Source organism: Mustela erminea, chromosome 13 (assembly GCF_009829155.1).
Source record: "Mustela erminea isolate mMusErm1 chromosome 13, mMusErm1.Pri, whole genome shotgun sequence".
In the NCBI taxonomy this organism is placed as follows: Eukaryota; Metazoa; Chordata; class Mammalia; order Carnivora; family Mustelidae; genus Mustela; species Mustela erminea.
Window position 1 is genome coordinate 68,961,522 of NC_045626.1, and position 26,330 is coordinate 68,987,851.

The 26,330-nt window shown below is 54.5% G+C and overlaps 2 protein-coding genes and 1 long non-coding RNA gene across 3 annotated transcripts; 1 reads left to right on the plus strand and 2 right to left on the minus strand.

The window, feature by feature from the left end:
* Positions 1-235: 235 nt before the first annotated feature.
* LOC116571711 lies at positions 236-6,843 on the minus strand. Its single transcript, XR_004277955.1, has 4 exons — positions 6,688-6,843; positions 6,262-6,306; positions 3,869-4,080; positions 236-247 (listed from the first exon to the last, which is right to left on the minus strand). It is a non-coding gene; the product is annotated as an uncharacterized LOC116571711 (long non-coding RNA).
* An 830-nt stretch (positions 6,844-7,673) lies between these two features.
* Positions 7,674-12,516, plus strand: PLA2G3 (phospholipase A2 group III). The gene is made up of 7 exons (XM_032309921.1): positions 7,674-8,466; positions 9,482-9,614; positions 9,860-9,994; positions 10,305-10,534; positions 11,171-11,300; positions 11,407-11,523; positions 12,107-12,516. Exons 1-7 carry the CDS (start codon positions 7,947-7,949, stop codon positions 12,303-12,305), a joined length of 1,464 nt encoding a protein of 487 aa, XP_032165812.1. The 5' UTR covers positions 7,674-7,946; the 3' UTR covers positions 12,306-12,516.
* A 1,054-nt stretch (positions 12,517-13,570) lies between these two features.
* Positions 13,571-22,353, minus strand: INPP5J (inositol polyphosphate-5-phosphatase J). The gene is made up of 14 exons (XM_032309920.1): positions 22,299-22,353; positions 21,866-22,069; positions 19,117-20,276; positions 18,638-18,754; positions 18,415-18,523; positions 18,061-18,177; positions 17,542-17,717; positions 17,051-17,162; positions 16,800-16,909; positions 16,476-16,659; positions 14,738-14,875; positions 14,534-14,611; positions 14,304-14,408; positions 13,571-14,101 (listed from the first exon to the last, which is right to left on the minus strand). The coding sequence occupies exons 2-14, from the start codon at positions 21,974-21,976 to the stop codon at positions 13,595-13,597; spliced, it is 3,024 nt and encodes a 1,007-aa protein (XP_032165811.1). The 5' UTR covers positions 21,977-22,069; positions 22,299-22,353; the 3' UTR covers positions 13,571-13,594.
* Positions 22,354-26,330: the final 3,977 nt, after the last annotated feature.

Consider the following 26,330-nt stretch of genomic DNA (forward strand, 5'->3'; position numbering starts at 1 on the left):
CCTTACCATTTGGGCTTGGTGAAAATATAAATGTCAAGTGACACCTGAATAGGAGGGTTGTGATTCTTGTCCTCAGTGGCATTCTGTCCCATACCCCGAGGCCCCCTGTGGTCACCACATTGAGTTAGACAGAGCTCTCAGGGCCCATTCTGCTCCCTGTTTCCCAACAGTTCTGGAGGTGGGATCTCATGCCATATGAACTCACGTGGGCTATTCATGACCTGATGTCAGTGAGCTCCTTTCACTCCTGGGAAGTGAAAGAAAGAAAGAAGGGGGAGAGAGAGAGAGAGAGAGAGAGAGAGAAGAAGAAGAAGAAGAAGAAGAAGAAGAAGAAGAAGAAGAAGAAGAAAGGAAGGAAGAAAAGAAAAGAAAAGGGAAGAAAAGAAAAAGGAAGGCATGAGCATACCAACTGATAGATTATAAATTCTTTTTTTTTTAAAGATTTTATTTATTTATTTGACAGAGAGAGATCACAGTAGGAGAGAGGAAGGGAAGAGATCACAGAGAGAGAGGAAGGGAAGTAGGCCCCCTGCTGAGCAGAGAGCCCGATGTGGGACTCGATCCCAGGACCCCGAGATCATGACCCGAGCCGAAGGCAGCGGCTTAACCCACTGAGCCACCCAGGCGCCCCCCAACCGATAGATTATATTATGGGATCCAGCCAAGATAAAAGACTTCCCCTAAGCTGATTAGGGAGGGGAAGTGAAATCAGAGGTTGAACTCAGGGTGTGGGTAAGATCTACTGAATCTCCTGGGACCCAACTGGCAGGCTGGAGTCAGTTGGAAGAATGGAAGGAGCCCACATTCTGCAGCCTGGAAACTGGGCATTAAATTAGTCGTCCTGTGATCCTGCCTGGATCCTGCCTTCAAATCCCTGTCTACTTACCCAAGGCTGTATGTCAGCCATGGAGGTACCTTATATACAATCACATCAGTCCTCATGGTATAGGCACTATTCTCATCCCCATTTTACAAAGGAGGCACAAAGAGGCAAAAGGACTTGCCTAAGATCACACAAGAAAGTAAGGGAGAGGGACGCCTGGGTGGCTCAGTTGGTTAAGCAGCTGCCTTCGGCTCAGGTCATGATCCCAGCGTCCTGGGATCGAGTCCCACATCGGGCTCCTTGCTCCGCAGGGAGCCTGCTTCTCCCTCTGCCTCTGCCTTCAATTCTGTCTGCCTGTGCTCTCTCTCTCTCTGACAAATAAATAAATAAAATCTTTAAAAAAAAAAAAAAAGAAAGAAAGTAAGGGAGAAGCTAGGACTCAAATCTGGATCTTTCCTAGACTTATTCTATTCCATTACACTGCTTTTCCCATCCCAGGCATTGGATACACCTGCAGTTTCTAGGTGGATAAATCAATCTACAAACAGTGACAGTTTTGTTTTTTCCATTTCAAACTTAACAATTTGTATTTCTTTTTTTTTTTTAATTGCTGAGAGAGAGAGAGCACAAATCGGGGAGAGAGACAGAAGTAGAGGGAGAAGCAGACTCCCTGCTGAGTAGGGAGCCCAATGCAGGGCTTGATCCCACGACCCTGAGATCATGACCTGAGCCAAAGGCAGATGCTTAACCTACTAATCCATCCAGGTGCCCCTGTATTTCTTTTTCTTATGTTATTGCATTGGCTGGGACTTCCAGTAGTATTAATAGTGGGTACCCAAGACATATACCTGAATCCTTCTGTGTTACTTATGTCTTGCTGTGTAATAAATATCTCAAAACATAATATCTCAAAACAACAAACATTTACCATCACACAGTTTCTGAAAATTAGGGATTAAAGAGTAGCTTCGTTGAGTGGCTCTGGTTCAGGTTCTCACAAGGTTACAGTAAAGATATCTGCCAGATTTCTTCAAAGAAAATATGCAAATGGCCAGTAAGCATGAAAAGATAATCAACATCATTAGCTGAAAAATGTAAGCAAAGCCCATAATGAGATGCCACTTTACACCCACTAAGGATGCCTATAAGATAGACAACAACAAATGTTGGCAAGGATGTGGAGAAATCAGAATTCTCAAACACTGCTGGTGAGAATGTAAAATGGTGTAGCCACTTTGGAAACAGCCTGGCAGTGCTTCAAGTGGTTAAAGATAGAGTTGCCACATAATCTAACAATTCTACTTCTAGGTATGTGCCCAAGAGAAATTAAAACATATGTTCACACAAAAATTTTTACATGAATGTTTGTGGAAACGTTATCCATAGTAACCAAAAAGTGGAAACAATCCAAGGCCCAGCAGCTAATGAATGAATAAACAAAATGGAACTTTCGTATACAATGGAATATTATCCAGTCATAAAAAGGAATGAAGTACTAATACATGCTAACAGAAATGAACCTTGAAAACATCATGCTATGTGGAAGAAGCTAGTCACAAAAGACCATCTATTGTATGATTCCATTTATATGAGATGTACAGAATAGGCAACTCTATAGAGACATGAAATAGATTAGTGGCTAATTAGAGGAAGGGAGGAAGGCAGAATGATTGTTACTTGTTACAGGATTTCTTTTTGAAATGATGAAAATATTCTGTACTTAAAACCATTAAGTTGTATACCTTCAGTGAGGGAATTGTATGGTATGTGAACGATATCTCAATAAAGCTATTACCAAAGGCAGAGGGCAGGGAGGTCAGGTGGTGCTGTATTCATCTGAAGGTTTGACTGGGCCTTATGGATCTGCTTCCTCATATGGCTGTTGAATGAGCCCTTAGTTCCTCACCATGTGGGCCTTTTTGTAGGCTTGCTTGGGTGTCTTTGAGTGTCTTCATGACATGTCATCTGGCTCCCCCAGAGCGATTGATACAAGAGGGAGAGCAAGAAGGAAGGAACAATGCCTTTTATCACTTAGTCTCAGAAGTTACGTCATGTCCACCACATTTTATATATTAGAAACAAGTGACTAAGTACAGCTCACACTGAAGGGGAGAGGAAGTAGCCTCCATCACTTGAAAGGAGGAATATCAGAGAATTCGTGCGCATCTTTAAAACACCACCGCTTCTAATATTGTTCAGTTAGTAGAATAGTTTCCAGGGTCCCTCTGACTCCCCATCTCTCTCTGTCTCTCTTCTACGCATAGTTTAATAAGCTGTTGAATTGAATCTAATGTGTTTCTTCCTATCTACTGAGATGTCTAGTTTTTTGTTTTTTGTTTTTTTTTAAAGATTTTATTTATTTATTTGACAGAGAGAGATTACAAGTAGGCAGAGAGGCAGGCAGAGAGAGAGAGGAGGAAGCAGGCTCCCTGCTGAGCAGAGAGCCCGATGCGGGACTCGATCCAAGGACCCTGAGATCATGACCTGAGCCGAAAGCAGCGGCTTAACCCACTGAGCCACCTAGGCGTCCCAATGTCTAGTTTTTTTTAAAAGACTTTGTTTTTTTGGAAGAGAGTGCACATGTGGGGGAAGGAGCAGAGGGAGAGGGAGAAACAGATTCCCCACTGAGCAGAGAGCCCCACGCAGGGCTCGATTCCAAGACCCTGCGTGGTTGGTTAACCAAGTTGGTTAACCAAGTCAGATGGCTAACCAACTGGGCCACCAATGGCCTCTGAGATGTCTAATTTGAAACACTGTTGTTTCTCAGTATTTATTCTCTGAGACCTGGGACTGGGCTTCATTTATGCCACAAATACTTGGGTTTGAATCCCTACCTGGAAATCTTTTTTTTTTTTTAAATTTTTAAAAAAGATTTTATTTATTTATTTGACAGACTGAGATCACAAATAGGCAGAGAAGCAGGCAGAGAGAGAGGAGGAAGCAGGTTCCCTGCTGAGCAGAGAGCCCCAGGCAGGGCTGGATTCCAGGACTCTGGGCAGAAGGCAGAGGCTTTAACCCACTGACCCAGCCAGGCTCCCCTCCTACCTGGAAATCTTATGAGGGATAGTTCTGTACTCAGATTCCTACTTCTCAGCCCTGGAATCTCTGGAAGAAGACTGCCGACTGCGCTTCCTCCCAGCTTTCCGACTCCATCTGCCCGATGAGTTTCTTCTTCTGATCTGTGGCGGGGGCTGCCCCAGCCAAATGGGTGGATAAATTCCCAGATGTGGCAGGACCAGCTGCAGCAACTTCAGCATCTGTAGCAACATCGGGGTGGATATCACTGTCCTCCTGGGCAGCCCCCAACCAATGGCAGGGCACAGCCAGGGCACTCGGGCCTGCCTGTGTCTGCCCAGCTGGGGCTCTTCCATGGCAATCTTTGGCCTAGAGCTCCCTGTTGGCTGGCTGAGATCTGGTCAGACTGGCACCGAGGTGTGATGGTCTTACCCAGCTCTCCTTCCCTTCTACTCTCTCCTCATAGATGTCAGACTTGCAACAGTTTGAAGGCTTTCCCTGCCCAATCCTGTGTCTTCCCTATCCCCTCTATCTTCCACAGGCATTTCCTCCACCACATCTCTTGCACTTCTAACTCCATTGTGGTGGTGGCTTCCTAGAGGACCCCACTGACACTAAGGCTCCCCTGGGCCACCAGACTCTGCCCCGGCAGAGAATGTGTTCCTCTCCATCTCCTGACTTGAACATGCTCTGTCCCTCCTCCCCTCCTCTCTCTGTTCACGGCTTCTGCCTGTGCCTGGCAGTAGTAGACACTCAACTGTTTTCAAATGAACGCAGAATGTTCTGGAGCTAGGCACTGCCCGCACCATTCTCCCAGCACAGAGAGCTGTGGAGAGACCTCCAGATGGGGGAGGGAACACAAGCTCCAAGGACTCCAGGCAGGGGGAGGAAGTGCCTGAGATGGGGAGAGGGTAGGGGAGTCAAGAGTCTCCCAGGGTCACAGGAGGTCCTCCCCACAGGCCAAGAAAAGTCTGACCTATCTTCTCCCCTGGTCTACTGTGTGGCTCTTGCCAAGTTCCTTCTTTTGTGAAGCCTCACTCCATCCATCTCAACAAAGGGCTGAGAAAGCCCTGCCCTGCCAGTCTCCCTAGGGAGGGGCAGGGATTGTGAGCATTAGATGAGGTCATGGCCTGGGAAGGGCAGGATGCACTGGGTCCTGGGTCTGGGGTCAGGGTGTAGGGGGGAAAACAGAGAAGGAAGAGAGAAGAATGAAGAGAGAGAAACAGACACACAGACACACACACAAACGAGGAAACCATGACACATAACAAGGGAAGGAATGAGAAAGAGAAGAGGAAGGGAGGAGAGAAACCAGAAGACATTACGAAACAAAAAGAGAGGAAAACAACGAGAGGGAAAACATTAAAAGAGAAACGGAAAAAAAGGGAAAGAGTTTGGGGAGAGGACAGGGATACTCAGAGCCAGAGAGCGGAGAAATCAGAGAAGAGACGGTGGGATGGAGACAGGCAGAGACAGTAACTCAGAGGGAGGGGGCAGCAAAAACCGGCACAGACAGACAGAGGTGAGCAAGAGAAAAGGAAAGGAAAGAGAAAATGAGATGGAGAGGGAGGAATGGAGGAGAGAGAGGGAGAGAGAAAGAAAGAGGAGAATCAGAGCCAGAGAGGGCAAGAGACCAAGAGACCAAAGGATGAGAGAGAAGCCCGGGGAGACAGAGCGGTGGGGACTGATGGACAGAGACAGGGATACATGATCGGATCCCATGGACCCCAGCCTCTCACCTTCCCTGGCACCCACTGTGCACCCTGCCCAACCCCAGACATGTGGGAATCCAGAGGAAAGCTTCATTTCCCCCTTTTGTCTGCAGGGCGGGGCCCATCCTATCCTGTCCTGCTGGTTTGACTTCTGGGATCCTTTGTGCCAAGGCCTCTGAGGGGCACTCCAGTGGGAGGCAGAGCTCTGAAGTCTATCCTGTACATTGACTGACGTGGCCACCAGGTGGAATCTGAAGAGGAAAAACTCAGTGACACCTTCCCTCGAGGCCTAGGCAGGCTTCAGCCTGCCTTCCTTTGGGGCCTAGACAGGAAGAGACTTCAAAGGTCACTTCCATTGTTTTCTTCACTGTACAGAGGAGGAAACCAAGGCTCAGAGAGGGGCAGGGACTAGCATGAAGTCATACAACCAGGTCATGGCCTAGCTGGGACTAGCTCTTGTGGATGCTGTGGTCTGAAAATCTGGGGACTTGCTTTCTCCTGGCTAAACTGTTTCCTGCCCAGGGATGTCCTGAGGTTTCAGCAACAGTGTCTTGGGTGCCAGTCACTGTGCAGAGAGCCTTCCCCAACATCCTGTGAACCAACTACCGTGATTATTCCCATCACACAGATGAGGAGACTGAGGCTCAGAGAAGTTAAGACTTCAAAGCCTGAGGTCCCACAGTGCCGGGACCCAAGTTAAATGTGTCTGACCTTGAAAGGTGAGTTCCTGCCACCGACCTTCCTGGGTGATGGACTCTGTAGTACAGAAAAGAGGGCAGAGGTGAGTGGCCATTCCTACAACTGGGTAAAGTTACCAGAACATGGTTTCCAAACAATGGAGTTCTTTCCAGAGAGACAGTGGTGTCCCTACCTTTGGGAACCCCAGGTCTCCCTACCCTTCCTGCCTCTACTCTTTTTAGTCCACACTCCCTTCCCCTGCTTCTGGAGAGGATTTTGGCTCCTGGGCTATTCCCACCCTCTTTCCCTTTTCATTGTCCCCAGCCATGACCTTCTGAGAGGCAGGAGCTGGCTGGTTCTGAAGCACAGAGATGGGCCTGCACACCCAGCCACCCCTCCTTCTCCCTGCTATGTATAGTGAGCTTCCCTTCCCCAGCTCTACCCACGGCCCTGCCTCACCAGGCCTTGCCCTCCTGGAAGAGACTAGGATGGAGACTGAGAGGGAGGTTGGGGAGCAGTAGGCTGATGGGCTGATGGAAAGACAGACAGATCACTGTCTCTGCCAGCCCTGACCTCCCAGCAAAGCTTTCTGAGAGCCGTGCTTCCAGCCTTGAAGTCCTCCCTCACTGGAGCCTGTCACCTAAAGTTTCCTCCCCCTTGATGATCCCCAGTTTCTTCATAATAGCATATGAGCATCCCAGCTTTCCTGGATGGTTGGAAGCTGGGCGATACATTAGCTTTGGGACACAGAAACACGTGCTGGCAGTAGCCCTTCCCTGACGGAGAGATCATTCCTGTCCCTTGGGAAATGCATGATGCTTGCTGTGTCCCACTAGTGGCTACAGTCCAAGGATGGAGCTGGCTGCAGACTCAGCCCTCTGCCCAGCCCTCCACTCCTCTGGGGACTCCAGTCCCTTCAAGTCCAGAGCATTAGCCCTGTCCTATTCTGTGCTCTCAAGGCCTTCTCTGGCTCTGTTTCCACCATATATCAGACTGGGAGGGTTGCTGCTTGGCCAGGCCTGTGTCTTGGAGTCCCAGGAAGTGGGGTGCCCTGGGGCGCTGTCCCCTGATTATGCCTAGAGGCTTTCTTAGAACCAGCTCTGGGCAGTGGTGTACCCCAGCTGGCCAGGGGATAGCCGCTTCCTTTCCCAGAAGCCTCAAGACCTCCCTGGGAGACGGGGTAGTGGCCACAGGGCCCCAGGCCTCCCTCACCCCCTTCACCCAGGTCTGGAAGAGGCCATGGCTCTCTGCCAACTTCATGGAGGTGGGTGTGGCAGCCACCACTGGGGAAGGGGTCTGGGGACAGAGTTCTGGGAGCTTCCTCTGAGCCCCTGAACTCTCTTCCCTCTCCAGGAAGATAGAGATCCCCTCCTGGCCCCCTGCCCCACAGCTCAAGGCTTTGGCTCCCACAGTCCCCATCCAGGCGGGGCTGGCAGCAGGTGACTGGATAAGAAAGGCGTGGTGAATGGGGGCGTGGGCCCTGGCAAGTGCACTCCTTGGCCAATCAGCAGCCTGCCCAGCCGGTGGATTCAGTTACAAGTCCGAGATCACCCCATACTCCAGCCTCTTTCCTACTCCTCCCAAAGCTCCATTCATTGGCCCCGCTGCACTGGGTCTGCAGGGCACTGCTTCCGCTCAATTGCTAAAGCTCCTGCCTCGTGGGCTGCCGGGGGTAGGTGTCCTGGGGGCTTTGTCTGACTGGGCTGGCCTAGGACAGAATGGGGGTTCCGGTAGTGCTGTTAGGGATGCTGAGCTTCCTGGGAGTGGCTATGGGAGGCCCCTCTGCCCTCCGCTGGGACAGCACCTCCTGCCACTTGGCCAGTCCCATCCCCGGCAGCCCCTTGGGGACCCTGAGCTTTCTGAGCAAGGGTGCCCAAAGACTGGCCCTGTTCCACACCCGCTGGGACAGGCATGGGAGGCTGCAAGCGTGTAGCTGGCAAGACGAGCCAGAGCTCACCGCAGCCTTCAGTGCCCTCTGTGCTGGTGAGATCACCCAGGGCTCCTTCATCCACACCCCCGGCCCCGAGCTGCAGAGAGCCCTGGCCACCCTTTGGAGTCAGTGGAGGGCCTGCAGAGGGCCTGAAGGGGCTAGGGAGAAGCGAGCAGCAGAGACCAGGGAAGAGCAAGCAGGTGGAGCTCCTGGGAGCTTAAGACCTCAGCGGGTGAAGAGAGGCTGGACCATGCCTGGCACCTTGTGGTGTGGAGTAGGGGATTCTGCTGGAAACTCCTCCGAGCTGGGTGAGGCATGGGGATGTGGACTGTGTTGGGGGGCGGTGGGGGAGTGCTGGCTTTCTCCCTGGCCCGGACTCTCCCAGGCTGTGTGTCCTCGGGCGAGTGACTTAATCACTCTGTATTTCAACGTCCTTTTCTGTAAAATGGGGGTGACCTAAGTCTCATCATGGGTTGCTTAATTTAGGTCATAGATGGGAAACCTCCTCGTCAAACTCGGAGTCCTCGTTAATCACCATGCCTGGGAGGGGTTGGACTGGGATGGGTCCGAGGTTGGCTGAGCCAAAATACATTACCCAAGAAGTGGTTTTATGAGGCAGGATACCCAGGGGAGTGGATGCTGAGACCCAAAGGCCTGGGTTAGCAAATGCAAGCTAAACAAGTCACTTCCCAACTCTGAGCCTGGGTTTCCTCCCCAGTACATGGAGGTGACATTTCCCTCACAGAACTGCTGGGAGCTTGGCTGTGGGAAGTGCCAGGCGATTGGGAAATGCTCAGTAAAAGGCACCATTGCTCAGATTGTAACAAACTTGGATGACTTTCCTGCACTCAGTACAGCTGTCTTTGTGCACGCACGTCGGGTTGGGGGAAGGCTTTGGCACCTGAGTTGGAGCAGATTGGCATCGTGGCAATCAATGCTTCATCATACCAGTGAGAAAGGTTGCACCCTGCCTCTTTGCCATGCCATTCTGTGCACATTCATAACTTTGGAGTTTCACTCGGGGCGTGAGCTTGGAAGCTCTGGAGGCAGACTTCACTTCCCTGGAGGAAGTCCCTTTCCCAGACAAAGCCTCCTAGGTGGGCTCCCTGGCATCTGGAGCTGCCCAATAAAGCCTGTGCCTGGTTGCTCTCTTTAAGCTTTGAAACCGAGAGTCCCACAGAGGGAGATTGACCTGAGGCCACTCAGGGCATCTGTGTCAGGGCTGGGGCAAGAACAAGGCCCCTGCTCCCTATACCAGCGAGGCATAGCCAGCGTGGGGAGCCTCAGACCCCGCTCAGCTGATGCCCCCTCTGCTTCCTGCAGGGGTCTTCCAAGGCCCTGATCTCTGCTGTCGGGAGCATGACCGCTGCCCACAGAACATCTCGCCTTTCCAGTACAGCTACGGCATCCGAAACTACCGATTCCACACGATCTCCCATTGTGACTGTGATGCCAGGTTGGCGGTGGGTAGAGAGGGCTGGGGGCTCACAGGTGGGGTAGTTCCTGGGTGCAGAGACTGCGATTCCAAAGAACCCTAAAGGATCAGCCAGCCAGACCCCACCTTGCAGGTGGGAAAGCTGAGGCCTAGGAGAAGAGACTCTTGGATCCCAAACCATTGGCATGGTGGTGACTGGGTGGTCTTGGAGGAGGAGCCGGGGGGCCCTCTTTGGTCCAGGGACCTGAGTGCCAGCTCTTGGGCAGGTTCCAGCAATGCCTGCAGAACCAGCGGGACTCCATCTCGGACATCGTGGGCGTGGCCTTCTTCAATGTGCTGGAGATCCCCTGCTTTGTGCTTGAGGAACAGGAGGCGTGTGTGGCGTGGTACTGGTGGGGAGGGTATGTGGCTGCCCCCTTTGATCTCCTTCCCAGCCAGAGGGGGAGCCCGGGCTCCAAGCCCTAGGAGGGAGGCTTGTCTGTATATCTGTCCTCCAGCAAATGATGCCTCATCCTCCCTTTGCTCTCCTCAGGGCAGGGCCCAGGATGAGGAACTTCCCTGGGTGCTCTACACAGGCCAGTGGGATAAGGGATGGGACTGGCAGAGCCTTGGTCTCCATGGAGATGAACCTGGGGTTTCTTGGTTGGGGGGTGGTGGGCGGGGGAGGAAGGGATTGTGAATTACCAATTGCCACCAATTGCTACCTTCCAGGTGTAGAACATATGGCTCCATACCCCTTGCCCGCCTCCAGTCCAGGACCATCTACAATGCCTCCTGGAGCTCTCCCACCACCCCCGTGACTCCCAGCCTCCAAAGCCCAGCCCCCAGCAAGCCTCGACAGAAGCAGCACACCCACAAAACCAACACCACAGCCCTCTGGGTCCCCATGGCCTCCACCCATCCAGGCTTCCAGTGGCCACATAATGGCCTAAAACCCCGGGGTGAGCACAGAACCTAACTTTGGGGGTTCCTGATATGGGAAGGTGGCCCTGCCTCTGTGAGGGGTTGTGTTGCTTCCTTTCTTTTTCTAAACTCCTCCTGGGATATCTCAACTTCCTATCAGGTCATGCTGCAGCTAGAAGGATTTTTGTAAGCCCTAAACTTGACCATTTCACTCCTCACTGAGCCCCTACCATGGCTCCTCTTAACTCACGATGTGCCCACATACAGGGGTCCTCAGGCACTGGTCCTGCAGACTCTACTCCCCAGCTGAAACTCCAGTCTTATAAGCCTCCTTTGGTTCCTCAAAAGCAGCTTGCTCTCTCCCACCTCTGGGCCTTTGCACATGCAGTTCCTTCTGCCTGGAGCACTCTTCCCGAGTCTTCTTATCCTTGCTCAGCAGTCTCTTCCTCCAAAAAGCCTTTCCTGATCAACATTCTGGGTTCTATGGTAGCACTGCTCTGTGTGTGTGTGTGTGTGTGTGTGTGTGTACATGAGACAGGAAGGATGTGAGACAGGAGGACCCTGTGTTTGTGTGGCTGAGCACGTGTGCCTCTGTTTCTCCTATGGCAGTGGGCATCAGTGGGGATTTGCTGGGGGTACTGGGCTTCCCTCACCACCATGCCCCCCAAACCCAGATGCCCGCCGGGCCTGCCGCAGCTTCCACCGCCTGGATCAATGCGAGCAGCAGATTGGGCCTCAGGAGACCAAGTTCCAGCTGCTCAATAGCGCCCACGGGCCCCTCTTCCACTGCAATTGCACACGTCGGTGAGGCCTGCTCGGACCCTTGGGGGTGGGCAGCCTGCTGTGTCTGTGAGAAGGGGCTCCCGGGTGGCCAGACCCTGCCCCAGCTTAAGCCTGCCTCTGCCCTCAGTCTGGCACGCTTCCTGAGGCTCCACAGCCCACCTGAGGGCACCAACGTGCTTTGGGAGCTGCTAGGCATGACCTGCTTCGAGCTTGCCCCTCCACTGGACTGTGCTGAAGGCAAAGGGTAAGTGGTGGCCAGGCCAGGAGGGAGGGGGCGTTTTCCGAAAGGGTGGTTTGCCCATCCTCCCTTTGTGTGCCAGGGCTGAGGGGATGGGGAAGCGGGTTAAGGCAGCTCTGAGTTCCATCGTCATCTTCCCCCTGCTCCCTAGTGACCTAGCAAGTTCAGTCACCTCTCCATGCCTCCATTTTCTTACTTGTAAAAAGCTTGTAGAAACCAAGGAAATGGTATGTGCAACCCACATAGCCCAAGGTCTGCCTGGCACATAGTAAAATGTTTGCTTAACTCTCACTCCTCACCTAAAATCTCATTTCAGCTCTGATTCCCAGAGCAAGCCCCTTGTTACCATTCCCATCCCCATTTCAGGGCTGAGGAAACTGAGGCCCAGATTGGCCCACGTCTCTGCAGCAAGCTGGTGGCCAAACTAGGGCCTCCGGGTGCCAACCCAGGTTTCTTCTGCCTTCCCCATTCGAGGTGTAACCCCTCCCTGGCCCCAACCCTGCTTCGCGCCAGGTTCAGCCCGAGTCTGCAAAGTAGGGTGGGATCTTTGGCAGCTGTGACCACCTGCCCCAATTTTCTTGGCCCACAGCTGTTCCAGAGACCCTAGGGCCATTAAGGTACCAGCCCGGCACTTGCGGCGACTTCAAAAGAGGCGACGCCAGCTCTGGGGTGTGGGCACAGGTGAGGGGCAGTTGCAGCCTTCGGATCACCCAAGAGCCCCCATGTCATTCTATGACCGCTGCCTGCAGCTGACCTTGCAGAGACCCAACAGGAGGGAGAAATCCTAGAACTGGTGATCTCAATTCCAGCTCTCCTGGGCACCAGACGGGGCCCTGCCTCTAGCTCTGCTAGGCCCCAGGGGTTCTTGGCTTCCTCTCCATGTGTTAGACTGAAGCGTGGCTCGGGACCCCCGTGGACAGCCAGGAGGCAAGGGGAGGTGAGGCTGAAATACTGGACCACGTCTCCTGCTGTGCTGGGTGATTTTGAGCTGGTGACCCATCCCCTCTGTGCTTGGCTGTGGTGTTCAGGAGGCACACTCTGATGCTCTGGGCTTGGACCTTGCCAGATGGGAATGAAGAAAGGGTAATTTATTACAGCAGCCTCCGGAGGTAGGAGGAAGAGTACTGTATCTCCTGGTTGCAAAATCAACACGTATCTCAAAAACTTGTCCAGAGGAGCCCCAGGAACCTACTTGCTGAGGCCTGAGGCAGCCGATGGGAAATGGGATGTCACAGAAGCGCCTGTGTCTGAATCCAGGGAAGGGGAGGGTGGCTGGGGGGGCATTGTCCAACCCTTTTCCCTGGGGGGTCCCTTCTCAACAGCTGCTGTGCCCTTCCTAGCCCAGCCCTGGCCCATTTTTTCCTACCCTAAACTTAAAACTCAGATCTCCTCTGTGTCCTTGAACGAGGGACCTCCCCCACTCTGAGCCTGAGTAACTCCTCTGAAAAGGGGCAGTGTGATGAGGCCTACCTCATAGGATTATTGAGGATTAAGGAAACCAATACATGGACAGTGCTTAGCACCTAGTAAACATTCCCTCCCTATAACACATAGCTAGACTGTGGTTGTGTGTCTGATTCTGAGAGGTTTGCCTTCTGGAGGCCTCAGTTTGCCCACCTGTGAAATACGTCTAAGAACTGCACTGAACTCAACACCACAACTCAGGGTTGTGGTGCAGATTAAAAGAGATGGCATCTGTAATGTATACAGCTGGAGCCTGGTAATGGTCAGATCTATCATCCTCTTGCCTCTTTAGTCCCTTTCTCTGACTACCCCCACCCCCAGACTGCTAACAAGTTAGAAAGGAGTCAGGAGTGAGGCTGGAGCATTTAATTTCTAACTGATGGCCTCCAGGATCGCATCCCCTTCCCCATCTCAGATGGGGGTCAATAGGGGTTTGCTGATTGTCACAGTTGAGGTGCCAGGACTGAGTTTGGGGGACCCCACGTGGCCAGCCCTGGCCAGGATAGAGTGGCAGGTGCAGATAAAGCTGGAGCAGCAGCAAGAGGGACACAGGTGGGTTTGCAGGAGATCGGGGCACAGTGGAGGCCACCTGGGCCCACCTGCTCACCCACCCTCAGGGCCCCAGACCCCCTTCCTCAAGCCCCTGCCGGCCCTGGGGACTGGTAGACAGGCTGCTGGGGGCTGGGGCCTCCCGATTAGGTCTCCAGGAACCCCCACCACCAGGGTCGACAGGCTCCAGGCGCAAGGCAGGCAGCAGGCCGAGGCTTTGAGGCACAGATGGTGGGAAGGCCCAGGGATCGGGCAACCCAGAGGGCCCCTCCTCACTACTGCCCCGGCTGCCACCATCATGGCTCCTGTCAGGGGCCACCCGGGGCAGGCGGCGGCTCTGTGGCGAGGGGCTGCGGCTGGCACCGCGGCGTTCGCGAGATGAAGGCCGAAGGGCAAGGCCGGGGAAGCGGGCTAGGCCTGGGCTGCGGCTGCGGTGCCTCTTGGACTTGCCAGGGCTGGGGCTACGGGACTTGGGTGCAAGCAGCTCCAGGGTACTGTCATCCTCGTCCTCTGAGCTGGCACTCGAGCTCTCTGTGCTGCTGCTGGCCAGCTCCGAGGTAGGCAGAGAGATCTGGGGGAGAAGGCTGGTCACTGGGCTGCCCTATTCCCCAGCCAACCACTCAAGGCATCTTGGAACCACTCCCACCCTGGCCATGAGCAGACCCGGGAAAAGTCAGGCTACTTGTAGGAGACCATGGAGCAGAAGATAGAGGCTACAGCTTTGTGAACAGGGTCTTTGGGAAGGCCCCACTCCCACAGTGTGACCTACTCACCTGGAAGGGCTCAGTGACACCAATAAGGATACTGTGCGTGTGGCTGTAATAGCCCAGGATGAAATCTCCATGCCCCTTGGGCAGTGAGTCCTCACTGAAGGTCACCTGGTGGGCCCGGGGCATAGGCCCAGGTTGGGGTGAGGGAGGCAGCCTCAAGGACTGCCCAAGTCAAGTCTCAAGCCCCAAGAGCAACGGGGGCTTCCTCCCACCCTCACCCTCCCTTTCAGTACCTGGTAGATGCTTCCATCCACATCCTCGTGTTTGGCCCACACGTAAGCCACATAGTCCTTGCAGTGGCGGAAACCCACCTGGGCGGTGAGGATTCAGGGTAGTATCTCCTATCAACCCCCCACCCCTACCCCCCATCCCCCCACCCCTGCTGCTCCTCCTGCTCCTCCCTTCCCTGAGGCACTGACCATCCCTGCCCTTCTCACCCGGTACAAGCCAATCCAGTCCCAGGAGCTGCGGGCAAACACGGTTTCAATGCGGTACTTCACCACCGCCTGCTCGGGCCGCACCCATTCATCAGCCACCTCCAACCGCACTAGCGGCACATCGTCCCTGTAAGCGAACTGCCCAGGGGTGGGGGCAACATCAGGGGGGGTCCCTCCTGAGTGCCCTTGGGCCCGAGTCAGCACAAATCAGCTGAGAGTCAGGGCCTCTGAAACCACCTTACAGATTGGGAAACCAAGGCTGAATAGGTCTAGGATAAATGCCAGGCTTCTCACCTCCCAGCGCAGGGCTCCTTATGGCAATAGCCTCCTTAGGGAGCAAGTATACAGCTTTGAAGGGAATAGGGCAGCCCTGGTTCTGCCCTTGCCCCTCCTCTGTCCCTCAGGGAAGGACTCAGATGGCTGTCAGCCTCAGGCCTTTGTCCGCTCCCCTCCTATTTATCAGGTTTCGGGTTTCCCTCCCTCCTCAGCTTTTGAGCCAGGCTGTTTTCAGAAGAAACCAGAACATCCTCTCCCTGTCCCTAGGTTCCTAACAGCAGTTTTGCCAGGGGTGGCCTCTTGGAAATGCTCTCTGGGGCCTTGCAAGATCAAAACTCCCACTAAGTCCCACTATGATTGTGTTGCTTCAGTTAAGAGACTTAAGTTCTCGGAGTCTCAGTTTCCCTCACCAGTAAAACTGGGAGGAGAATTTGGCGCTCTCAGGGCCTACAAAGACATTCAAACGGATGACAGAATCCCAGGGCTTGGCATGCAGTAGGCACTCAACAGGTAACATCGTGCAAGGGTCAGAGTCCTTGATGAGGAGGGAAGGTCAGGGTAGGGTACCAAAAAGGAGTGGTTCTCAAGATGAGGCCCCTGACTGAGGGTGAACCTCACACCCAACTCCTTTACCAAAGGTCACAGAAGGCCAGACTTGGGCAGCTTTCCATTCCCAGCTGAGGATACTGGCCAATGTCCCATGGACTGACCACATGACAGAGTTACCAGGGAAAACATTCTCTGGCCTACAGGCTCCCTCTTATGAGATCAAGGAAGGGAATCGGACAGCCCAGAGTTGGGGTTTAGGACTGATGTGCAGCTTGGGGTACATGCCTGCCCTACTGGGGGCCTCAGTTTCCCCATAGAAAAATAAACTGTTGGACTATGTGGTCTCCCAGGTCCGGTTCTGACATTCTAGCATTTCTTTTTACTTTGGCAACCAGACACCTCACCCCTACACACCATGCTAAGTTACAGTAACTGTTTAGAATTTAGCTTTGTATTTTTCATCTCTCAACTCCTCCTCCCCATTACTACCTCATTCACGGTGCTTGACACATGGTAAAATGGTAAATATGAATGAGTGCTATATGAAGTTTGAATAAGCATTTTGATTTTGCGGGTCTTATTATATGACTACATAATGTGAATTCTCATAAAAGTGGTCCTAATCCTTTCTCGGAAGAACTGAGTTAGGATTAGTGGAGAAGGCATGGACTCTGAAAACAGACTAGCTTGGGTTCAAATTCCAATTCTTCCATTTCCCAGCTGTGTGACCCTGATGTGATGCCATGTTTCTGAGCCTCAGTCTCCTCATCTGAAAATGGGGGTCATAAGCCAGTCCCACTCTGCTACAGTGAATGGATGCTGCTGAGGGTAGGTGCAAGGGGTTACCAGTAGGCCAGGTGATGCTGAGTTGGACCTGGGGATGTCATGATGGGAGGATGAGGCCAGGACTCACCTGCAGGACGAACTGGGCAGCAACTGGCTTGTGGTCACTGACTGTGTATTCCATGTGGCTGCGGTAGCTGTGCTGTGTCACCTGAAGACGGTGGCTTTCCCGTCCTGAGGGGCTGGGACCCACACCTGGAGCCTTAACCTTCCACAGGATACGGTCTGTCCAGGCTGGCTTCCGCTTCTTGGCACTGAAGTGGGCAGGGGTGACCTAAGTTTCAGGGGTTCGAGGCACAGCCCCCAACCTTGCTTCTTGCCAATCGTCTTCCCTTTCTTCCCTATCCAGAAGACCTCAGCCCATGCTTCCACCTCATCCCAGTGCTGAGCTCACCTGGTATCGTATTTATTAGTACCCACATCAAATTTGAAGGTGGGCGCAAAGTTGAGGGGCCCCTCCTGGAAGCCCTTCAGGATGGGCCAGGTGTTCTTGGCCATGTTGAGCTGTGAAAGTTCAAAAGGGCAAAATTGGACAATGGCTTGGATGGGAGAGGTGAAGCCAAGAGCCAGAGCCTAGTAGACAAAAGTGAGGTGGGTCATGTTCTTTGTGTTTGGTGTTTAGGGTTGCAGGCTGGGGTTCTGCACCTGGTCCTTCTCCCAGAGCTGGTGGAGCTGGTCGCTGTCAATGGCAAACTTGACGAAGTGCAGGTCATAGCTCTCGATGCGGAAGTTGAGGTCCCCAAACCAGAACACGAGGCTGTTTGGGGATGGGGGTCAGCAGGGTCCATGGGGAGAAAAAGCCCAACCCAGATCCTTCTCCACCCACAACCAAGCCACCAAGGAATAGCAGGGGGATGTAGATAAAAAAGAAAGTTTGATTGGACCCCTACCAAGGCAGTGCCTCTGGGCAAAGCTCCACCCGGCAGTTTCTGTCCCCCATCAAACTCACCAGCAATCGTGTTCCTTGATGTAGTTCGGGGGGGCCGCCCACCCCGCATAGGCTTTGCCTCTCCCTACAAGGCCCACCCAGACTGGTGGTACTCAGGTTCCAGGAGCCAAGTGTTCGAGACTCTGAGGCCCACCTCTCCTTCACTAGCCCCGCCCAAGCTCCATTTGGCCCCGCCCAGAGCCCATACTCGTGATCCAGGATGCCGTGTGCCCCGGGCCCCGGGAACTGCTGGAGGCTAAGGATGGTCTGGAAGTTGTCCTTGCGCTGCTCTGCCTTGTCCATGTGCGCGGGCAAGTGGCAGTTCAGGAAGCAGAGCATGTGCCCGAAGGCAGCCAGTCGCACGCTCACTCCACCCTTGTTGCCCTTGGGAGACAGGGTTGGTCGAGTCGTGGGCGGGGCCTCGGCAAGGGGAGGAGGCACTGGGCGGGGCATGGAGAGAGGGGCGAGGCCGCCAGCCAGTGGAAAAGGCTTAGAGAGGGGTGGGTTCGAGGCAGAGGAGCGGAACCGTGGGATGGGGCTGGGACTGGAAGAGGGTTGGGTCTAAAAAATGGTGTGGGGTGTGGGGTGTTGGGCGGGGTTGGGGAGAGGCAGGCGTCAGAGTAAGGGGCGGAGCATGGGGAGACCTTGCCCGTGCGAGGAGCACCCAGAGAACTAATCTATTGACCCTTTAGGGTCTTGTCCCCTCCCGGGCCACTCCGATGCTCACCCAATAGCCACCCAGGCCGGTGCGCGTGCAATCCGTCTGCACGTCCCTCAGGAAGGGCAGGTGGTAGTACTTGGCGAACAGCAGCAGGATGACGCCCTGCATCCGCACTGTACTCACCTGCGGCCGGAGGCAAGGTGATAGAGGGACAGGACACAACCCCATTCCCCGCCCTCTCCCCGCCCCCGCCCCGCCCGGCTGTGCGTTTTCCCCTAGTCTTTGATTTGAGATCTGCTCCTCCATCCTGTTTCGCGGACCCAGCAACAGAGGTCCAGCAGGCCTCACAGTGAATCAACGCAGAGCTCAGGCCGGGACTCCAGGGGGCTCCCCCGTTCCAGGGCCTGAGGGAGACGTTACCAGCACGAAGTTGAAGGGTGCCAGCGCGTCCATGAAGAGCTCGCTCCACTGGTCTGTGAAGAGCGCGTCCTTGAGCCGCTTGTTGATCATGGAGTTCACTTCCTGCAACCTGCGGGTAGGGGTGGGCATAGGGGTGGGGGTGCCCTAGAAGTCCTTCTCATGGGCAAGGGTCTGGGAGGCAGGAGGGATCCAGGAACGGGGTCCACACCCCCAGCCCCCTCACCCTATGGCAATCATGTCTGCCCCGTCACTGTCATTGCCGCCGCTGCCCAGGTGGAGGAGGGATGTAACGTCGTCAGGAGGCATGGCAGTGCCCACATTCCACGTGACCACAGTGATCCTGGGGTTGGGGGTATAAGAGGGGTTACCACTGGGCACCACTCCCTCCTCAACCTTCCTCCCACAGGGCTCTTTCTGGGGAAGTAAACTGAGGCAGGTGTGGGTGTAAGCTCTCAGAAGGAGGACAAGTGGGCCCAATATCCCTCCTACCAAACTCTCCCAGAGGAGGTTGATCGAGGCAGGGGTGGGCAAGTCCCTCAGGAGAAGATGCTGTCTCCTGAGGGTCCCACAGTAGGCCCAGAACCCCCAAAGAATCTTCCTTGGGCAAGTAAACTGGGGTAGTGTAGGGTAAGCCACCCTGGGAAGATGGCTAGCTTCAGAACTCAAGCCCCACCAGTGTTTCTTGGGAGAGGGCCCCCTCACCAGAAGCCAGGGTCACTCTTGCAGGTAGGCTGAGCTGACCAAGAGGATGATGAGGTGGAGGTAGAAGGGGAGGTGGTGACCGGAGCTGGCGTTTCTCGGGGCTGAAGACTGGGGCTTGCGTGCCCACAAGACCCTGCACCCTGGGTGCCGGGCCTAGGGAGGGCCGTCTCAGGGGCTGGGGGGACACAGGGGGAGCGGCTGGGGGAGCGGCTGGGGGAACGGCTGGGAGACCGGGGTGGCTTGGGCAGAGGTGGGGGCACAGTCTGGGCTGAGGAGGCTCCTGGCCGGAAGGTAGGGGACAGAAGTCCTGGGGAACGGGTGGCAGGCTCTGGAGGGCCCTGGCCCACATCCAGGGGCAGGGTCTGGGGTGGCCGGGGCAGGATAGGATCCTCAGGGCTGCTGCGGGGGGCCTCAGGCCGGGCTCTGAAGGAAGGGGAGATCCGGGGGTCCGGGGGGGTTTGGCTCAAGGATGTGGAGCCCACAGGACCAGATGCCTGAGCTGAAGCCTGGAGATGCCCTTCAGAAGAGGGGAGAGGTTTAGGGGCTGGGGGATCCCTCTGTTTAGCTGGTGTCCATCCCCCAGAGGCCAAGGTCGATGTTACAGAAGCTGGAGCCAGGACCTGGTCCTGAGAGGATGACAAAACTGGACTGAGCACTGGGGAAGAGTTGAAGGGGGGCTGTGGGGGCTGCTCCTCAGGGGCCAGAGCCAGGCTCAGGCCTGAGGCAGCTAGCGCTGGCTTGGGTCCCACGGAGGCAGGTGGCACCTGCTTCTGTTCCCTGGACGTCGGAGACAGCCGGGGCGGCAGGGTGGGTGGGGGAGGCCTTGGCCCTCCTGAGGCAGACATCACCAGCTGTCCCAGGGATGTTGGAGCCAGGACTGAGCCTGAGGTCACCGGAGGAGTCTTTGGCCCACCTGAGGCAGACACGACCAACTGACCCACAGATGTTGGAGCTAGGCTGGAACTGCGGCGGGTAGGAACTGTCTTCTGCCCTCCCGGGGTAGAGAGTGGAGCCAGGATGGGAGACACCAGAGCAGACCTTGGACCCTCTGTGGAAGGTGGCATAGCTGCTCTTGGGCCCACAGGCACTAGAGCCAGTCTTGGTTCCGAGGGTGCTAGGGCCATGTTCTTCTTCACTGGGAGCTGAAAACTTGCATCCACCTTGCAGAAGACAAGTCAAAGACTCAGGGTAATCCTAACCAGGGGCTTGGGCCCCAAGTTCCATAGAGACCCCAGCAGACTCCGTCTAGCTAAGAAAGGCATGTATTTGCAAGGATGTACTCCCTAATTTCTCACCTCAATCCATTCTGTCACGAATCAGCTTCTCTTTTGGAAGAATCAGGATGCAGAACTTTACCCCTCCCTCAAGTCTGACCCCTCTCATAGATGGGGAACCTAAGACCCCAGCTCAAATGAGGCAGGTTGCGAGCCTGAACCCAAGGGCTCTCTCCTTGCCCTCCTGACTAACACCCACTCCCTGGGCACGCTGGAGGTTGGGTGTCTAGAGTCAGCCCTCCTTGCATTTCCTCCTGCTCCCCTGGCTAAGGGCTACTGACCTAACTCCCCAAATCTGCCCTCTCTGGACACCCTGGATCTAGACTACTAAATTTGTGTCCTTTCTTCATGTTCTTCAAGGAACTCCCAGCTTTGTCCCTGCCAAGCATCCCAAACTCCTTGGTCCCAGTCCCAGAGTTCCATATAGGAGCAGGAGCCCAGGGCTAAGACTAGCCATGTCAATTCCAAGCCCAGCTCAGTTTCACCGCAGGCAAGCACCTCTCTGCCCAGGGCCTCAGTTTTTGTCTGATGAAGGCATCTGGTGAAGGGTGGCTGGCCACATTTTGCTCCCGAGAAACCTTGGTCTCCCATTCTCTGTGTTTATGAGCTAAACATTTGCTAGGATTCCATCCGAGCCCATGGAATAGTCCGTCCTTATCAAGAGTGATTCTAACAGTCAGAGCAAGTCCAGGATTCTGTTGATCCTGGCATTCACTTCTCCGTGCCCAGCTGTACCCTCTCCTCTGTCTCCCCCACCTCTGAGGACAGGCAAGCAGGTATCCTCCTTTTGGCAGGTGGAGTTGGGGGATGTGAGGCTCTGCGGGGACCTCCTCTCTCTTTCCCATCTGTCCTCTGTTTCTGATGCCCCTGTCTCCCGAAGACAGGATAAAATGTCCTCTGCCAGGGAGGGCAGAAGAAGATTACCCTTGCCTTGAGGCGGCCCATCCCTGCCTCCAGACAGGCAGCTCTGTCTGTGTCCCATGTCCTTCTCGGTTCAGAGAACCTGAAACTCTGCCTCCACCTTCCTCCTCAAACTTAGCTCTTTGAGCCTGCATTTTGGGCGTCCTCCTTGGCTCCAAGTGTCCCCCCAACCACCATACCGCCTCCAGCACTAACAACTTAGACATCCCAGATGTCACCATTTTAGTCTTCAGGGACAAGCCTCCTCATTTTGCATTGGTTCAGAGAAGACAAGCAACTTGCCCAAGGTCACACAGCAAAGCTGGAGTACAGCTGGATCCCCCGACACCCAGCCCAGGGCTCTCCTGGGGGCTCCCAGAGATGGCTAACTCCATCTGTCTCTGGGTGTCCCATCACTGCCCCCTCATGCCCCAGAGTGCCCTGTTTTCCTAGCCCCTGCCAGTGGGCAGAGGACAGTGCCCACCCCTCAACCAGGGGCACCAGAGTGCCTGCGGTGTGTGGGGGTGTGTGGGACCAAGGATCAAGGATGGGGGACTAGGTTTTAGGGTTCTTACCTTGGAGGGTGCCCCAGTTTGGGAAACCCCATGGGGCACGGGCACCGGCAGGGGTCCCAGGCCAGCCCGGGTCCCTGGCCTCCTGCTGCCACTGCTGTTCTGGCCCTCCATGTCTGCAGCCCCTAGCAGCCCGGGCTCCCTCGGGCTCTGGCTCTAGCTCCTCCGCTCCCGGGAACCAGTGATGTCATCAGCCGTTTCAACCTGCTGAGAATTTAAAGACACAGGCATCTACTTCCCAACCTAGAGGTGGCCAAGGCAAGGTGGCCTGCTCTCTGGGAACCCTTCGAGCTGACTGCTGAGGCTGAAATGGTCATGCAGCGGGGTAGAGAATGTGCCCATTGGCCTGGCTTGGGTCCCAGCTGGCATCTGTCTGCCCCCACCCTCCAGCCATTTAGCCTGTGGGTTCTTACTCAAAGGTGGGTTATTGACACACCTGAGGGTAAGATAGAGACAGGTAGCTCAGAGGTCAGCACCCTTTCCAGGGCCGCAGAGACACCCGAGTCCCTGCCATAATCCTGTGAGCTGCCTTGACTCCCTGCCAGCCCAGGGTTTGCCTTGGCCCCCACCTTTGTCCCATTTTTGGGCCTTAGTGCCCGCCCCCTGCCGGGCTCTATCCTTCCCATCCCAAAGCCAGACACTCCGGCTCCAGCCACTGGAGTCCCCTCTGTCTCAGCCTCAGTACCGCCCCTACTCTTCTGCAGACACCTGGCCACCTGCCCCGGATGTTTTTACAGCCCAGCCCCTCTCTGGCAGCTTTTCTTTTTCCAGTACTCAACTGGGTGTGGTTTGGGTGAGGGACTAGCTCAAGGTCACCTGGTGGGGAGGTCTCAGCATCTCAGTTTCAGTGAAGAAAGGGAGCTTTTTCAGTGACCCACGACCCATGGGAGCCAACTGGGGTTTCTGGGGGCAGGGAACTAAGGTGGAGAAAGGCCCAGCAGTGGGGGAACAGGTTGGTAGGAAGGTGAAAAACAGGCCCAGGAAACTTCGATGGTCAGGACCCAGCACAGGGTCCCTGGAAATGTTTGCTGAATGAACTGATGATTCAGTCAGTGAGTGAGGAGAGTAAATGAGTGACAGGGCTCAGAGGTGGGCCCTCTGCTTCTGCCTCTTTCCCTCCCTCTCTCTCATCTGCTAAGTAATCCCCGAGATCCTGATGTTCGCAGAATTGCTGGATTGCTGCGAGAGGAGTGATTGCACTCAGTGTGGCTAGAAAATGCCCAAAGTTTTGTACCCATGTACAAAGGTACAAAGGTGGTCCACGGTCACCTCTGTATCCTCATGGGCCTGTGTGGTCCCCTGCATGAAAGCTGCATGGACAGATGCCTCACCCCTTCTCCTGGATGGGTTTCCTCTCTCTGCTTAACTGTCTCTGGGTCTCATCTGTGTTTCCCAGAGAGGGAAGGAAAATTTGGACTTACCCCTCCCAGTCCTCTGACTCCCATTGTATAGATGAGAAAACAGGACCTGTGAGCATCGAGGATCATGAGGATTGGCCTCCAATGCAATCCTGGAAGATGGGGGTGGGGGCAGGGCAGATCCTTGTCCCTGGGGCTTGTTACAGGGCTCAGCCATCCACCGCTGAGAAGGGGCATCAGTGTCCTTTGGAGACCAGGCAAATGTCATGCAAATGAGCGTACAGAGGCCTGCTGCAGGCTGCAAGGCAGCCCAGGACGACTTGTTACTGTCCCTCCCTGACGTCAGATCCCATAGGGGACTTTGTTCCTGGCCCTGCCACTGACTTACCTGGGGAGGTCGCTCTGATTCCCAATTTGCGATTTGTGTAAGGGAGACGAAAACAGCAGATGCTTCGTATCGTTGCGGTGAAGGTTCATCAAGAGGATGTAAATGGACTGTTTAGCCACGGAGCCAGAGCTCTCAGTGAGCTCTCCGTGAGGGCAGCTGTTCTGGAGTTAACATCATCAGTGCCGGCATCAGCATCAACATCACCATCATCAGCATCTGCTCCAACCTGCCCATTTAGCGGATGCTGAAACTGAGGCCCACTGTTAACTGCATTCCTGGGGGAAGGGACAGGGACTGTGAGACCCAGACATGGCTTTGCCAGGAGAAGGGGGTGGGGGAGGCGGACCCTGGCTGAGAAGGGAGCAGGGTAAGAGCTATATTTGAGCTCCTGGTGTGATGACTAAGGAGGTTGATAACAGGCTCTGGGGCTCTGGGCGGCAGGCTGGGGGCAGCTGCCAGGGAGAACCGCCCCCCTGGAGACGGCTGTCTCCAAAGGCCCCTCCTGGTTCCCTCCCTTCCCTCACTCCAGGGAGTAGGGGGGTGGTGTGCTGAGGCAGAGGGTACATCTTGTCCAGCCCCCCTCTTGGAAACGCTTAATGCTACCCTTCAGGCTGTTTAGGTCAGGAATAGGAAAGGAGAGAGCTGGTGATTGACAAATTATCTCACTCTCCATAGTAACCCTGGGAGGTTGGTAATAAGATCTCCATTTGACAGGGGAAGAAACTGAACTCTAGGGATTACACAGCCATTAGGGGACAGAGCATGGGGTTCCCAGGAGAGAGTGGATAATTCTCCCCTATAGAAGTGACTGTTGAACTCCTTCTTTGAAGGAGAGTTGGTGTTGCCAAATTGAAAAAAAGGAGACATGCCCTGGGAAGCAGAGGGAGGAGCAGGGGCAGAAGAATGGAGTGCGGAAGGTCCAGGCTATGTATGACAGGGTATAAAATCTGGATATGTGCCCTCGTGGTCCTTCGGCTCAGAGTAAACCCACTATAAGCAGGAAAGGGAGAGAGATTTTCTCTTTCCTTCCCCCCTCTTCCTTCCCCTTATTCCACCTCCCAGGGGCACCTGAGGATGGTAAGGGTACGGAAGGGGCCTATCCTCTTTCCTTTTGCTCCCTGGTCACCCTGACCCACAGAGAGGGAGGTCACACTGTGGCCACTAGCTGATAAATAAATCCCTTGTGATGTAGAGTGTGCCATAGGGTCCTGTAGGAAGGTGGAAGAGGGAAGCACTGAGGAGGGCTTCCCTGAGGAGGAAGCATACACGGCATAGAGGAACATTTCTCTTCCCTTGCTCCAGGGTTCCTTATTGGCTCCAAGTGCCACATGTTATGTTATTGTCTCCTCCTTCTCCCACTCTGGGGCAGGTGTCATCCTTACCTCCCATTCTGCCCTGCAGAAAATGGGTTCAAGGACAAGTGACTTTCCCGAGGTCACACAGCTGGGGCTGCACTCAGGCATCCCTCCTCCCTCTCCTCAGCTCCCCCTCCTCCCAGGCAGCCCAGCACCCGCTGTCAGCTGCTCTGAAGTGAGCAGCTATTTTTATTCTGGTGCGAGGGGATCTTGGGCAGCAGAGCCATGTAGGTTAGAAGGCTCTAGGACACCGGCTTCAGCAGGAAAAGGGAGATTTACTGCAAGAATGTATGTTTGCCTGGGGGCTTGCATTTCCTGCATACCAAGTTGCCCTGGGCTCTCATGTATCCAGAAATTGCTTTTCTGAGCTCAGAACAAAGCACAGAACCAGACTAAACCATGGCCCTGAGCCCAAATCCAGTTTGAGCCCTGATTTTGGTGTTAACTGAGCCCTGATCCCATGCCAAGACTGACCCTATACCCTATCCTGATGTAGTCTTAGATGGAGCCCTGATTCTACCCATGTACTGAACCCTATCCAAGCCTGACTAAGGCTGATACTAACTTGAGACCTTGAGTCTGGACCCAGACTGAGCCCTGATCCTTATCTAAGACTGAGCCATAGTCATTTACTGAATTATAACCCCAGTCCAGACTAACCGTTGATTTTAGACTGAACCCCGACCCCAGGTCTAGACTGAACTCCAAGTCTAGTCATTAACTAAATCCCGAACCTGGTGGCAGATTGAGCTATGATCTTGGTCACAGACTGAGCCCTGAGCCAAATCATTGATTGGATATTGACTTCAAAATGAGCTCTAACCCGGGGCGCCTGGGTGGCTCAGTGGGTTAGGCCTCTGCTTTCGGCTCGGGTCGTGATCTCAGGGTCCTGGGATCAAGCCCCGCGTAGGGCTCTCTGCTCAGCGGGGAGCCTGCTTCCCCTTCTCTCTCTGCCTGCCTCTCTGCCTACCTGTGATCTTTCTCTCTATCAAATAAATAAAAATAAAATCTTAAAAAAAAAAAAAGAGCTCTAACCCTGGGTCACATAACTCTGGTCACACACTGAATCCTCGTTTCAGACTGTGCACTGACTGAATCTGGTCAAAGCCTGAGCCTTGAATATAGTCATAGACTGAGGCTTGATCTTGGTTACAAACTGAGGTCCAAGTCCAATTATTGACTCCAGCCCTAGACTCAGTTCTAAACCTGGCTTTAGGCCAAGGGCTGAACCTGACCCTGACCCCACTGCAGACTAAACACCAAACCCAGCCCCATCTGAGGAAGGCTGCTAGCCTAGATTTTAAAAAATGCTACATAAGGGCATGGATTACAAGCAGAGATCTGTTCTGGGAGATCCTGGGCTTCCC

Excerpts from the sequence above, each read along its gene's own strand:
- PLA2G3 (XM_032309921.1), top strand. The coding sequence starts at position 7,947 with ATGGGGGTTCCGGTAGTGCTGTTAGGGATGCTGAGCTTCCTGGGAGTG. Across the intron at positions 9,995-10,304 it reads GCGTGGTACTGGTGGGGAGG|GTGTAGAACATATGGCTCCA; the intron begins GTATGTGGCTGC and ends GCTACCTTCCAG. Across the intron at positions 11,301-11,406 it reads CACTGCAATTGCACACGTCG|TCTGGCACGCTTCCTGAGGC; the intron begins GTGAGGCCTGCT and ends CTCTGCCCTCAG.
- INPP5J (XM_032309920.1), bottom strand. The coding sequence starts at position 21,976 with ATGGAGGGCCAGAACAGCAGTGGCAGCAGGAGGCCAGGGACCCGGGCT. Across the intron at positions 18,524-18,637 it reads GCAGACATGATTGCCATAGG|GTTGCAGGAAGTGAACTCCA; the intron begins GTGAGGGGGCTG and ends CCCTACCCGCAG. Across the intron at positions 18,178-18,414 it reads CACCCTTCAACTTCGTGCTG|GTGAGTACAGTGCGGATGCA; the intron begins GTAACGTCTCCC and ends CTCCGGCCGCAG.